Source organism: Dermacentor andersoni, chromosome 7, assembly GCF_023375885.2.
Source record: "Dermacentor andersoni chromosome 7, qqDerAnde1_hic_scaffold, whole genome shotgun sequence".
Taxonomy (NCBI): Eukaryota; Metazoa; Arthropoda; class Arachnida; order Ixodida; family Ixodidae; genus Dermacentor; species Dermacentor andersoni.
The window spans coordinates 146,227,453-146,242,380 of NC_092820.1; the positions used below are offsets into that span (position 1 = coordinate 146,227,453).

At 49.0% G+C, this 14,928-nt stretch overlaps 1 protein-coding gene across 1 annotated transcript in view; it reads right to left on the bottom strand.

Moving 5' to 3' along the window:
- LOC126533665 (glyoxylate reductase/hydroxypyruvate reductase-like) overlaps positions 1-14,421 on the bottom strand; it is a 28,400-nt gene extending 13,979 nt beyond the window's left edge. Inside the window, exon 1 of the mRNA XM_050180850.2 lies at positions 14,219-14,421. Coding sequence (XP_050036807.1) covers positions 14,219-14,289 — 71 coding nt within the window. The 5' untranslated portion in view covers positions 14,290-14,421. The remainder of the gene's footprint in view (positions 1-14,218) is intronic.
- Between the last annotated feature and the right edge of the window lie 507 nt (positions 14,422-14,928).

Sequence of the window (14,928 nt, forward strand, 5' to 3'; positions counted from 1 at the left end):
ACACGTAGTCGGGCATATGTAAGTAGTTCGTGTTATTGATACCCGGTTCTTGAATGAAAGCTATACGCATGCATGAAAGCGCGAAGTGTAATCGCTCGGTTCCTTAATTACGAGTTCCAAATGTACGTTCTGAGGTGAAACCTGGAAGCGCAGCAACCTATTCCAGTCGTGTTTTTGCCTTCTTCACGCTCGAGTTTCTATATCCCGACAGTAATTATACGTATTAATTGAGTAATTGAGTATTAATTAAGTAAGTATACGTAGTAATTGAGTAACTGTGAAGCCGCCGTAGAACAAATGCCGTGTCCTTGGTATAAACCTGCATGCCGCGGTGACTCGGTGGCTATATGACGTCGCGCTGCCGAGCCCGATGTCACGGGTTCGATCCCAAGCGCGCGCTGCGGCCGCATTCCGACGGGGGCAGAATGCGAATACGCTTGCGTAAACATGCTTTGGTTGCACGTTTAAAGAACCCCGGCTGGCGAAGATAACCCCGGAAACCTCCACCGTGTCCCTGGTAAGCCACAGTGATTTTATTTATACACCCTTAAAGTGAACAACGTTATAAATCCGTCTATAACTCGCACCATCAGGATGTGAGGTATAGGTCTATTTACAGCCTTGTACACACTTAGTGGTGTAAATGAGCTTGCACTGTACTGTGCAGTTTCGCGAATCTAAACCAAATAACGTATACTTAATTTTTCGTCTGAGTAATGAATTCGACGAAGGGGCATCTGGTCGCCGCCGACACTGTAAACAAAGCGGATATATATATATATATATATATATATATACACACACGCACGCACGGTCCCATCGGCGTAGTTTTCATTGAGTTAACAGTACACGCTTTAAGTATGCGTACTATAGCTTCGCGTGGCGGCTCCTAATGCACCTTCAGCATAGTGCTTACGAAAGCGGCTGCCTATCTTTCGTTTCTGGGTTAGCTGCCCCGTGAAAGGTAATTTGTGCTTCACTGAGAAGCCCTCTTACGCAAAGCGTCGTCCCGCGCTTCTTCAGTTTGCGTTTTCGTATACGAACGTCTCTAAGCGCTCAACTGGCCTCCTAATGCCTTCTCGCTTTCTTTTCTTTCCCCCCGCTTCGCGGAAAGCTCCCTCCTCCTCCCCACCTCCGTAACAACCGGCGCCGCCAACAGCCCGAGAGGGGCCAAGGACGACCAAAGCCGGCGTCGGCAGTTCCGTTCTCTGAGCATGCAGCTGCGTGACGCTCGCCGGCGTGCCCACTCTGCCGTTTCCTGCTCTTTCTTTCTTTCTTTCTTTTTTTTAAAGCTTTCTTTTTGCCTCTTCCTTCGGCTTTTCCACTGCGTCTCCTGCTGTTGCCGTCTGGAACACCGCGTCGGGGGGAGCGCGGCACAGGGCTAAAAGGCGACGTCAGAAACTCGTCTGGAGATCTACCAGACCATTCCAACGCGTCGCCACACAATACCCTCCAGACTGCTGTAACTATGAGTGAGACACCCTCCCCCCCTCTCCCGCCCGCAAAAAGCACTGAAGAAGAGGCAGCGCTTAGTTTAGTACTAACGCGCAACAGCCCAGAAGGGAGGGTAGATAGAATGGCAGACAGGAGGTAGTGAGAGGGGGCAGGGAATCGGTACTAGAACCGGTGCAGACAGGAAACGAGTAAATAACAGCACTTTGCCCGTGGAAGCTCGCACGCATGGGATGGGGGGGGGGGGGGGGGGGAGGCGGAGGCGATGAAAGAACGCAAGCAAACGGTACTATATACTAGACACGGCAGCAGTTGAGGACAAACTGGATAAATTTAGATTCAGGTACGGAACGTTTCTGCAATTTCTGAGGAATAAAGTTCACCGTGCAAAGTTGTCAAGCGGTTATAACTGACGCACGGTGCGCAGACGCAAAGCTATCTTAAATCACCGCAGCGTCTCCAGACGACACTGCGGAAGTAGTCGCCTATTTAGGTGCACGTTAAAACATCCCAGGTGGTCCAAATTAATCCGGAGTCCCCACTACCGCGTGCCTCAGTCATATTACGGGTTTGGCACGTAAAGCCCCATGATTTCATTAAAGTTTAACACTGACGCCACAATGCGATGCGCCGTGTGAGGCGATGACAATGCTAACCTTCTCGGAGGTTATCAAAAATGGCGCACCACAACGCCTCAAGCAAACACCGCCTCGCTATCTATTCTGCGTACTACACAGACAGGTGCACGCAAGGTAACGTTTAACAACAACTCACCACTCGCATTGCACTAAACGCTGAAGAACTTAAGCATTCGCCGTAAACATCACCGCCAATTATCCTCAATCAACGCATACAGCCCAGAAACCTTGGCTTAGATTGATTCCCACAGTGCGTGGGATCCGCATTATCTCTTTTTTTTTTCATAAGCAGTAGCCTGTGTGCCACATTCAACCCGCAAGTGACCACCGAAAGCTGGGCGATGCGTCCAGCTTATTCGAATATGCCACAATGACTATCTCTCTTCTTGCTTCGCGCCGGAGAAGGGACAAATTACAGAAAGGCTTACTTAAACTGAGCTTCTTGGTACATATTTACGACACATTTACGTGAATACTTGCGCGGACAGCTCGAATACGAAACGGGGCGTGGCCTGACAACGTGAACACGGACAACACAACTGCACTCGTGTCATCTGGACTCGACCAGTTTGTTTTTTTGTTGTTTTTTTCGCTGTGTTCCCACGTATTCTCAGAAGGCGCAGGACAAAGAACCCGGGACAGGCACAGCTTCTATCTCGCGTGCTCAAGTTTCTTTTTCGAGTCACGAGTAAACTGGATACCAACCAAGCTCGCCCCCCTTTCCGCCTTGCTACAATATGGAACCAACGGTGTGCCACTTAAAAAGCAACGTAAGCCAAATATTGGCACGACGTCCGCCCTACATCGGACCGCCAGTTCCGTTCTCTGTAAAGACCGCTGCGTAAAGCCCGCTAGGTGCCTGCAGGAATTACCTGCTTCATTTAGGAGCGATAGCTCGCTTTCTTCAATTACCAAGCAAAGGTGGGTATAGACCACCTCACAATGCACGCCCTGATCAACGTCATCCCATGAGGTCGAGGTGCATTCAGGAGAGCTCATCCATTTTCGGCAGCTGCCATCAACCTCATTTCGATCGCATTTCAATATCCTTGTTGAGGTTCAGGTCGGGTCCTCAAACTCAACCTTATTTCTTGAGTCCGAGTCAGGGTAACTCAACGTCCAATGTGTTTCCCATACATAAACCTGTGCAAGCACGTCCTGACGTTTCCTGTATAAGTGGCTCTAAGCCAAAGTTGATGCGGCGAATTGAACGCTCCTATATATTGCATGGAAAAGTTTGTTCGATCAATAGGAGGTTTCAGCTACGAAACATGCTATGTCAAGGCGTCTTTTGTGGCTTGGGTAAACTATCTATGCACGTTGACGCACCTCTAAGGATGCAAAATTTACATCAGAAGAAAGTCCCTCATATGCCGCCGATTCATTCGTTCGGCAGGGGGAGATATATGCACCTAAGTAGCTGCGGAAAAAGTTCGACCTGAAGAAGAAACTCGTGCTCGATCCTACTTCATGAACGGCTTGGGAAGGCGAAGCGGTCCAAGTGTTTATTCAGCAGCCAAGCACATAATACCTTTGTGCGGAAGACGAAGCGACGCAAAAAAAAAAAAAAAAAGAAAGAAAACAGAATACGGCGACCGTGGCGTTTCTTTTCTCTTCTTTTTCCTCGTCGAGAGCAGCCCGAACTTCGTCGCCGTGAGCCTATTTCCCGATTCTCGCTTGAAGAGGCAGAGTAAGCATAAGCCGGTTCCTGACGCCTATAGCACACGAAGCAGCTGTGAGAAGCCCATGAGAATGACAAAACGTGGAGTGACGTACGTCAACGCGCAGGATGAAATCAACAACACGCCGCGGTTTTAGATATTCGGAGAAGAAGCCAGCTGCCGAACCAAGCTCAAAAAACAAACCGCTTGACCTAATGAAGGGCTCCGCACGTTAGCTCAGGGAGCTATGACGTACAGACACTCTTTCGAGCAGCAGTTTGCTATAGAGGAACAGAGATGGCGCTTTCGGCGGCGCGCCGCGCGTTGCCTCAGCGAAAGCGGCACGAATGCGAATCCGTTACCGCTTCTGCCCAGCTATTGTGCAATCGGCTGTCCCAAATACAACTGACTGTTCGCTAACGCACTGTACTTCATTAATGCTGCAAAGCGTTAGAGCGGTGCAGCGAACACATGTGTAGTTGCTGGCTGCAAAAACAGTGACTGGCATATTAAGGACCAAGTTGACGGACAGCTGCTACACAAGGACTGCCTGTGTTGCCGGCGCTTCGCCATGCACGACTGAACTCATCAGCCAGAGTTTTATCGCTAACCTCCTCCGAAAGTACTTCAACTCCGGAACGTCGGCAAGGCTTTACCGCGCTCTTACGCAGTGACAAAGGGAGTACCGCCGCTTCCTGCAGCCATAGTAAGTTTCTCGCACGTTATATACGTGCATCCACCGCAAATTATACGCCCACTCTATTGCCAACGTGTCAAGAATAAGTGAATGGGCGCACACTTGAATCAATGCGCCGAAGCATGGGTGGCGGCGACTGCACCGACAGCACACGAATGTTCGAATCTGAACGTTTCGTGACGGTTCTCAGAGTAAGCGAGTGACCAACCATAATAGGTATTTGCTTCAAGCTATTACAAAGTGCAAGACATCTACGATGAGCGCAGCAAGAGCAAACCTATCGCAAATGAGCCCAGACAGCTACCGCGCCGAACAACTGAGTCAGAAACATGACAAGTCGCTGCTTCAGTGTAGTTGCCAAACAAATAGTGAATAGCAAAATTCACTCTCATGATTCAGGAAGGGTTTGGGTGCGAGCTAGTTGGTGCGGGTCATTCATCATGAACAGCGCCAAAAAACACACGGACAAGGAAGCGCACAGGACCAGTGCTGTTCCTGTGTACAGCGCCGGTCCTGTGCTCTTGCTTGTCCGTGTGTTTTTTGGCGCTGTTTAAAATGAATGATCATGATTCAATTCGCTAGCGGAAAGTTTGGACAGCTTGGAATACATATACCTAGAGCCGCTTTTAGTACAAGCAATGCATACGCTACTCACGCTCTTTGGACAATGCGTAACCAACTCCCAAAGCGCTCACATGTCCTCTTAAGTTGTGGCCAAAGCTTCGTGTCACACCCCCATCACCGCCTACGATATCCCCAGATACAGACGTCTGCTGAGTCGTACCGGCGTCATGCACAATCACTTGCAAACACGGAGGCAATGGAGGCATCTGAGGCAAGCAATGGATGCGTTACCACGTGATCAAGCATGGCGGCGCCCACGGTATCGCCGCGAAAATTATCTACACGCTATCGGAGGCGCGCAGGGGAAAAGCTGGTAGCGACATCTCGTGAAATTGTGTTCAACCATGATGCAATGTATTTGAATTCTGACGGCAGATATGTTGTGGTGCGCTAATTGCACCACCCGGTTCTTCTAAAGAACTGCCGGCTCTTCCGTAATCGAGAGTAGACGTAAGCATGAAATTGCAACCGGCAAAGCAGATTGGCTGGAGATGATACCAGCCGCAATCTTAAAATAGGTATAGTGCATGTTCGCAACGGCACACCTCACCGCACCACGCCATACTGTACACGGGTTCATGTGGACGCTGCCCAGCTAGATGAAGAAAACCGGCTGAAGGCGGAACGACAGGCCAGGGAGACAGAGCGCACTGCCCAGCTAGAAGAAAAGCGCCTGAAGGAGGCGCCAAGTAGCGTGGCGCCATCTCTTGAGGCGACGCAAAACCCGCGCCGCGGAACTCACGGATCGCTGGCGTTCAAAAGAGCACAGGCAACCCTGTCAGCGCCAAAAGATGACAATGAAGTGCAGGACGCCCTGACTCTTCTTTTTGAAAGTCGATATTGGAAATGACAAATGAAAATTCAGCGTACTAGAGGTTACAGCTTCAGTGATACTGTGAACAAACATTAGGAAGAACTCGGAAGCAATATTTTAACAGCGAAGCTGTGTATGGCTAGCCGATTCGGCCGTCCGTCCTTCTGTCGCCTGTACACCAAGAACTCCTCCGGTGCAACTTCATGCGCATGCGCGAAAAAAAAATAGAGAAGGAGGCGCCAGACTGGCTGCGCCAGTAGTGACGTCGTTGCTTCCCGTCGCAGCCGAGCGCGCGCGCAGCAGTTTCTCTCCTGCTCCGGGATGGGTCGGCCACGCGTCATACGTACTCCTGAGGAGCAGGTAGCTTTCGATCAGCAACGCCGCGAGCAGAACCGGGAACGAGCTCGACTACGCCGTACCGATGCTGCAGCCCAGTCACAAGAACAGGCTTGTGCAGCCGAGCATGTTCTTGTGCCCGCGACTGCTTAACCGAGGATCTGGCAGCCGGCAGCCTACCAAGCCATCGTTTAATGAAGCGTCGGGATAAACCCAGTGATAAACACTGGGGCCGCACGTTTCAGTTTCGCTGGTTAACCATCTGTACGGAGTGCTTGGACGGTAATCTTTTTTGTGACTTGCTTGGGCAGCAAACCGTATGTAATGCGGTCATGTACAAATGGTTGGGGGCCAGAGACCGGATGATATCGTTTCGTTCTCACAACATGCCCGAATGTTCTCGTTTGAATACCCGGCTAGCGCCTCTGGCTTTTGGCTCAAAGTCACTTGAAGGTCGCCGACAAAGGGAACTAATAGCATTTTATGCTTAACCTCGCGAAGTAGTTGTATATCAGACATTGAAGACCAACCCCTAATGCAGCCAGAATTCTTCCGAAACATGGAAAGACTCTGATGTATAGCTTAGCAAGGTGGCTACCTGGGCTATAGACTACCAGCTGGTTGCTTTTCGTCTCCGTGTTCTTTCGCGCTACTTACTGTACTTAACGTAGCAGTTTTTTCAACGTCAGGAACTGACTCAAGTATTTATCTCGAGAGGCGCAGGCCGACCGAACGCTTTCTTTTGAAAACGCACGCACAACCTAACAGCGTTTATACACCCAATAAAGGTTGGCCACCGAACGTGAGGACGATGGATGAAACGCGACGAGGATGACTATACGTACATGTGAAAACAGTGTCCACACTTGGCGCTCGCGAGATAGCGTACGTGAAACGAGAATATGTTTCTATGCCGCGCTCAATAATCTCTTTCGCTCCCTCTGTTTTCTTTACAACAGAAAACACACGACATACGACGACAGCTGTCAGGAGAAGACAGAGTAGCTGTCTAACGCGGAAACTTGAAACGCAACGCCCTGACGTCAAGTTCTGGGCGTCGCAAGAAGACTGTCTCAGTGTTAAAAACGCACCCTTATTAACGGCCCTAGCGCAGCTATACGATAGTGAAAAGTCGACCGTCAAACGCCCGACGACTCGAACGCAACGATTGAACTCAAAGTTCATCGGATGTGCTATATATATACGCGTGCTACTAAGGCATTGTGCAGCTGCAGCGCCAAGCGAAAGTCACTGAATGTCGAACGCGACGGCGCAGACGGAGCCACTACCTCGACAGCCCACCACGTGAACGTCATTTTTATGGAGCACACGCACGGCACTACAAGAGCAAAACGGAAGAAAGAAAGAATCCGTCTCACGCGCCGTCTGCCCGAATTGCACTGATCGATGCTCGCCGGGGCTGACGCCCCGTATAGGTATACGTATATGTATGCTGTTGACGTGACCCGAAGGGGAGTTGGCGGGTCGAAACTCCAACAAAGGAAGGCTGACCACACCAGCGCTGTGCATGCCCGTAGTTCCTTGCTTTCGTATTAAGAATTTTTCCCACTGCTCACACCTCAAGTGTGGAATGTGTAGGCACACTCGGAGAGCCATCCTCCGTAGGTCGGAAACCGAGCTTTTCAGATGCCCGTGTCGACGTTGAGTGAGTGAGTGAGTGAGTGAGTGAGTGAGTGAGTGAGTGAGTGAGTGAGTGAGTGAGTGAGTGAGTGAGTGAGTGATTGAGTGAGTTCTTTCCACTTTCATTTCTTTCATTTCGTGATTGAGTTAGTGATTGAATGAGTGAGCGAGTGAGCAAGTTGTTCCCACTTTCCTTTCTTTCATTTCGTGAGTGAGTTGTTCCCACTTTCATTTCGTGAGTGAGTGTCACATTAACCGACGAATACGGAATTAGTAAATGCAGATTATGTGACAAAGAATTAAAGGACGCACGACGCCACATGCAGAGATTTACGCAAGTATGCGCTACCTTTCGCAACTCCTAGAAGTTGCGCAAGCACGGGGTCTGGCGAATATAAGCGACGCGAATTAGTTCTGTTAACCGAACACCACGCGTGCATGCTAAAGCGGGAGGCACCACAAACCGATAAAAAAAATTGTATGCGTTTTAAAAAGTGAATACAATGCGTTACTGTATAGCGCGCCTATGCCTTTCTGTAGATAGAAGTCGTTCTGCTCGGTTGCTATAACATTCGTGTTACTTATTGGCGACAGGCGAGTGCCATTAAACGAACATCACGCACGTATATATATATATATATATATATATATATATATATATATATATATATATATATATATATCAAGGCGGCACGATCACGCAGACCAATAGACAACATACGAGTTTTGCATAAAATGGATGGAGTATGCGACTATTTGTGTGCATATACGTTCTCGTAGCAGACACATTCTGCTCGCTTGGAACCACACAAAGCCCAAATCATTTTCCCGTGTTTTCGATTCGCTGGAACGACTTTTCAATTGTGCAAGGTTCACGTAAATGCTACGTAATTACCATACTATCTTTTACTTATTTTTTTTCCCCGTGCGGGTGCCCAGACCGACTAAAAAGACGCCGGACTCAAATCTTATTGATCTGAAAATAACGTCTACGCTCCGTATACTCTCCATGGCGAAAATTAAAGGTGAGCAAGTTCCCATTTTCATTTTTTTGTAGAACGGCATTGTAGAGTTCACATAAGCCTCGCGCTGCTTGTTGACACAAAGCGAGTTAACCATTAACCGAACACCGCGCACACAAAGCGATGCTCGTGCTGTCGTAGAACGGGCGCAGACGTGGTTCATCTCAAACTGAATGACAAGCTAAGGGCTTTCACACACATACACACACACAGCGTGGCGAATTCAGCGCCTTGCGGGGTGGCGCAATTTCCAGGCTGCCTATATACACAGTAAGCGGGAGAAGGACCCACCCTCCTTTCGCAGCGCGCCTGGAACAGCGTCAAGGTGACCTTCTCGAGCGCGTTCCAAGTGCTTTCTATACGGTGACAAAAATAGCAAAAAAAAAAACGCTCGAAGAGACAACCCAAAAGAGGCACCCGAGGAGCACTTTCGGACAGAACTCGTTTTGAAGCCCAAACTTGTCGAGCGTCCAATCTGTGTTTATAGCCTGCAGAGCCGTGAGCTAGAAGCAAAAAATAACGGAAAAGAAGTAAAATAGAAAGAAACACCAAAGCCCATAAGCGCACACGCAGTATATCCCAGACAACACGTAGGTCGTCTTGAAGTGGAAAAAAAGAAATAACTCGGAAGTGAGCACAGTGCGTTTGACCGCGCGTCCTAGAGAGTAAGCCAGTCGTAGAGTACACCAATCATAGAAAATCCGGCATGCGAAGCCTCTAAAAGATTAATTAACTCTTACATTTTCTTTTAGGCGCGGAATTTTTACACAACAGTTATCAGCTATACCAACTACCAGCTTACCAACCACTTTCTTGAATTTATAATTAAGATGAAATAAACATTCATTCATTCATTCATTCATTACCAGATTGCCATCTATAGTCCGAACCAACGCCTTGCTGATAATATTAATTAATCTGTCGCGTTTAACGCGTCCTGAAACAAACATATAGGTGCTGTGAGAAATTCGACGGAGGAAAGGGGGAGGAGGACGACTTCGGAGTGATTTTCGGGCCCGTTCATAGTTTTCTAGATGAACGTGTGTATTTTTGTGTGCCCATTGCTCCCGCATAGAGGGATACTTTCGCCTTTTGCCACACCCCAATCCCATCGAAATACGCGGGCGCGCTGCGGCGGTGATCGAACCCACGACCTCGTACTCCAGCAGCAGGACGCCAGATCCACTGAACGGACGCCGCGGGTGAGCGAGGAAGACAGAAAGACAAAAATAGAAACAGCAGGTAAAGCCGGACTCGAAAGCGCACAATTTTAACTACGGTGCAGCAAAAAATAAACTTTTTTCTTTTTTTATCAACAGGTGAGCTCTCACAAGCCAAGAGAAAACAACATGAAAAAAAAAGAAACGAGTAAGCCTCGACCATCAAGTGCTCCGCCAAGAAAGAGAGACAGCAGGTAAAGCTGGACTCGAAAGCTTACGATTTTGACTACGTGTAGCAAAGAATAAGCTTTCTTTTTTTACCACTAGGTGAGCTCTCACAAGCCAAGAGAAAACAAAAGATGAAAAAAATAACAACAAAGAAACGAGTAAGCCTCGACCATCAAGTGCTCCGCCAAGAGAGAGAGATAGAAAGAGAGACAAAGAATCAGCTGGTCTCCGTCGTCTCGGTAAATATGTTGCGCCCTGCGAGCAGGTTGCATTTGCCCCCAGCACTGAGAGGAGGCCAGCCTCGCCTACCTCCGCTTCTGCGCTGTTATAATCGGAAAGCGACGAGAGAGAGACCGCGGGGCCTCCTGTAGGGGGGACGGCAGAGATGCGAGGAACTGCTGAAAGCGTGGAAGTGTGCGGCGGGGTTAGGAAACGGAATCGGCGAGGAAACAATGCGGAGCCCTAGTATTAAAAAAAAAAAAATACGCCTTTAGAAGTACGGTATAGCTAGCTGGGCGAGCCGGTACGTCCGCGTTATTGCTTACAGCCCGAACAAATCAAACACGGACAAAGAAGAGAGACGTAACACGAGCGCTTTAGAAGAGTACTGCGCGAAACGGGGACAGAAACAGTGTATAATATTGTAGCTCCCCGTCCCAAAACTGTACAGCTGAAAAAAAAAAAAAAAAGAAGGACGTCGCCGTACGAAACATTTAAACGAATCATGCGTAATGAATGAGTTAACAAGCCATTCCGCCTTTCAAGGTCTGTAAAACTATACGGTCCGACGTCAGTGGAGCCCGTCCTGCGGCTGTAAATTTCCTAATTTGGTCCCTTCATCCCGTCTTCTATTGCCTCTATCTAGAGAGCGTTTCCCATTATTTGGCACACGTCGCGGTCACCCAAGGTTCGTCAATATTGGCCACACGATGGGGAAACAGTGTCCCCTGTATTGCCCGTCTGGTCCCACGTAGTGTCAACGCTCGTCGGTGTTGGGCAAACGTGGTCTCCCGTTGGGCATGCAATGACATATTGCCGCGGCGACCACATCTCGATGAGGGCGAAATGTATACTACTACTACTACCACCACTACCACCACTACCACCACCACCACCACCACTACCACTACCACCACTACCACTACCACTACCACTACCACTACCACTACCACCACTACTACTACTACTACTAATAATAATAATAATAATAATAATAATAATAATAATAATAATAAGCGTTCGTGTAGGCTGATTTAGGTGCACATTAAAAAAAACGGCGATAGAACCCTCAACAGCTCCAGTGTTGCATCAAGACGTTAAGCCCCACGAAACAACAACCAATCCTCCATAGAAACTGAAGCGTGCTCAAAATGATTTAAGTTCTGTAACTAGAGATGTGATGTCTATATTCGTGTTTTTGATGTATTCTTACCTTGTTCTTTTGAGTTTCTTGTTTGTTGGCTTATCGACACGAAATTTGTACGCGCACGTTTGTTACCACGTATTTCATTTTTGTGTGTCCACCTGCTACGGTCCCTGTTGGGACTGGCAGTATTGAAAATAAATAAATAAAGAATTTGAAAAAAGAAGAGAAAAACTGAACCTAGTTCGTTCGACTCGTATGGATAACATTATTCGTCCTTCATATTAGACTGGTGTCAGCCGCCTTATACGCAACCCCGTCGAACTGCGAAATGTCTCCTCTTTAAATAGTGCAACGTTCAAACCGGCATAAGGTGAGCTGGTACGCGGCTTCTTCCCGACAACCCCGAGCCACAAACCTTGCCCCCCGAGAGACTGATATATAACGAGCAGCAACACAACAGACCACTTGTACGACCGCGTCGAAGGACGCCAGCGAGCAAAACACGTACACTTCTATCCAATTAACCAGCCACAAGTACAGCGTGTGTTAGTTCCTGTTGTCTAGAAGCCCGGATTAACCCTGCGTCTATGCATTCGCATCATAGAGGTAAAAAAAAGGAAGGAAAAGGAAACAAGAAACAAAAAAACACGATTTTTCCCGACTATAAAGCACACCAAGGCGAGACGGTGTTGCAGCTGTTATATTGTATAGCTAGGTTGTAAAAAGTCCATAAAAAATTTAAAGGATGCTTCGTTCATTCCTCGTGGATTGCGAAGCCGGCTGCGTTGAAAGTGACGAAGCAGTACCTTATCTATATTTTAAAAAGTTATACGGCTTTGCAGTCGTAATTTATAAATGAATCAGCAGGCAGCAAACATCCCTTCTGCGCCAGCCAGCTGTATCGCGAAAAAACGAACAAAGAACAACAAAAAAAGAAACAGCAAGCTGTTCAGCTCCGACAAGCGAGCTTCGCTGTTAAGCAGCGCGGCCCCGAGACAAAGCCAGTTTTGTTCCGCCCACCTGACGTACCTTCGACGGCGCGCAATAAAAAATCTGGCGGACGGCGCAAATAACTTCTTTCCACGGGAACTTATCAAAAACGCCAACACTCATATTTCTTATTTTTCCTCGCGTTTATTGGCAACGCAGCGCACGTCGATATATTATCTGACAGCAAACAAGCTCCCGATTGCGTCAGTTTCGTTTGCAGACAAAAAATACCAACGTCGCAATAACGGCGCGCCAGGTACTACGTCGCATAGATAAGAGACCAATCGAGTCACCTAAAAGCGGAAGGAGCTACCACGCTCACTGAACTGCAACATTGCTTTCTCAAGCCCGCGCACGTACTCTACGCCCGCACTATATATACGTTCGGCGAGCTCTTATCTCTCCTATACCACCCCCTCTCCCAAGGCCACCATCGCGGCATATTTCACGCACAGGTAAGCACATGTGTAATCGCGCTTGCTTCGCTACGACGATCCCACATGTTACGGCATGCTCGCATCGGATGCGCTCTCGCTACAGTCATCGTTCGCTGTTGAAAGACGAAAATAAAAGGGGGCGGGGGAGGCACAAAGGAAGAAAACTGGGGGGCGCATTAACCCACTACGCGCGAGCGTTAACCCCTGAAATTCTAAGGCAGGTCTCCGCGACACAGGGGCAGAGTTTTATTAAACAAGGTTAAGGCACTAAAATAAGCCAACCCTAGCCGCGGCCCGTCTCAAACTGTCTCCACAGATCGCAAACAAACAAAAGAACCTCCAGGCAGCAGCAGCAACCGCAGTCATTCAACTTCCTCGAAGCGCGCAGCGATCGCCAAACAAGCGCGCACGGGAGAGTTGTCATTCAGTTGACCTTCGGGTCCCGAAACCCCTCCTCCTTCAGACCACATCTGGTAGCCTATATGCTTTCCGTTTCCTCGACGGAAATTTCGCGCCGCAGAATCAACGCCCCCGACGAGGGGAGAGCACGCCTGTAATACGGCGACTCTCGGTGAAAAAAAAAAAGATGCGAAAGAGAAGACAGCGAGGCAACATAGTTGCCGACTCGACCTAACGTAAGCCGATCTGCCAGGTCCGAAAAAGCCACGTCTGTCAAGCGTCTCTCGGGAAATGCGCGAGCAGATTTCACCAAGCGAAGGCAACTTAACGAAGAGCTTCGGAAGGCGGCAGTTCGTAAAGCGCGCTCTCTCGTTGCAGGAGTTTTTAAAAAGCACTCGTGACAGAAATATCTTACCCGAGATATGGTGTAGCATTTTGGCGGGCTCCATTTGAATGCCTGACAGATGCGGTCGCGACGCGCGCTCAGTCTCTCCACAATCGTTTCGCAACGTTGCGTCAAGCCGAATTCAAATCGCCCGTGCCGGGTCCCATTGCCCCAATAGCTTCGGCCGTCCCAAATCTGCCCAGAAAGCGCAGATTAATCCAATCCATTCCATCACAAGCGTCGTCGCTCGAGTGACGCAAGGATCCCAAAGCTGTCAGAATCGAGCGGCTTCCGGCGGGCCGGCTTTTCGCTAATGTAGAAACGTTCCGAAAGTTCATCGCGTCAATGAAAGGAAATGCGAGGCTTACTGCTGCTTCAGCTTGGCCATCGCCTCGTGCGGGATGTCCGGCCTCGTGACATACACATTGGGGCGCGCCATGGCAGTTGAGGATGTGCGAAAAGACCCCGCGGTTTCGGAAGCGAGCGCCCTGGACCGAAGACCGGCAACGATGTAGTCGGACGTCAGCAGGCGCCGGCTTGCTGCCCTGTTCTCCGCCGCTTTGGCTCGCTGCCGCCGGCCTCGAGTGCGGCGCTGGCGTAGGATGCTCCTTATCGCGCCTGCGCAGTGGGTAATGGAGGCGTGGTCACGTGACCACGCTAGCAGCAACAGCAGACGCCGGCGGCGGCTAGCAGACGACACGATGCAGCCGGCCCATAAAATGCGGAACCCTGCAAGCCCGTTGTAGTTGTGAAGCTGCGAGCGCTTCAAATAAAGCAGATCGGAACACTTTAAAGCTGTTTTATCGACTAGCCAGTCTCACAAGGCGCCAGCTTTACAGCTCTCGTCACTTGGAGCGGTAGGAGTGTGAACGCCATTGCCTACTATGCGAAACAATGAAAACACTAAACAAAGACGAAAAATTTTGTTATTTGTAATCGGTTAGCTGTAACAGTACTAGGAATGCTGGCTGGACAGTACTGTGATAAGCTTGGTTACTACGAATTTATTGTATTTTCTTTTTCTTTCTCATCTACATCTCCTGCGTTTCGTTTCGTAGTTCGTACCATCTCTCTCTCT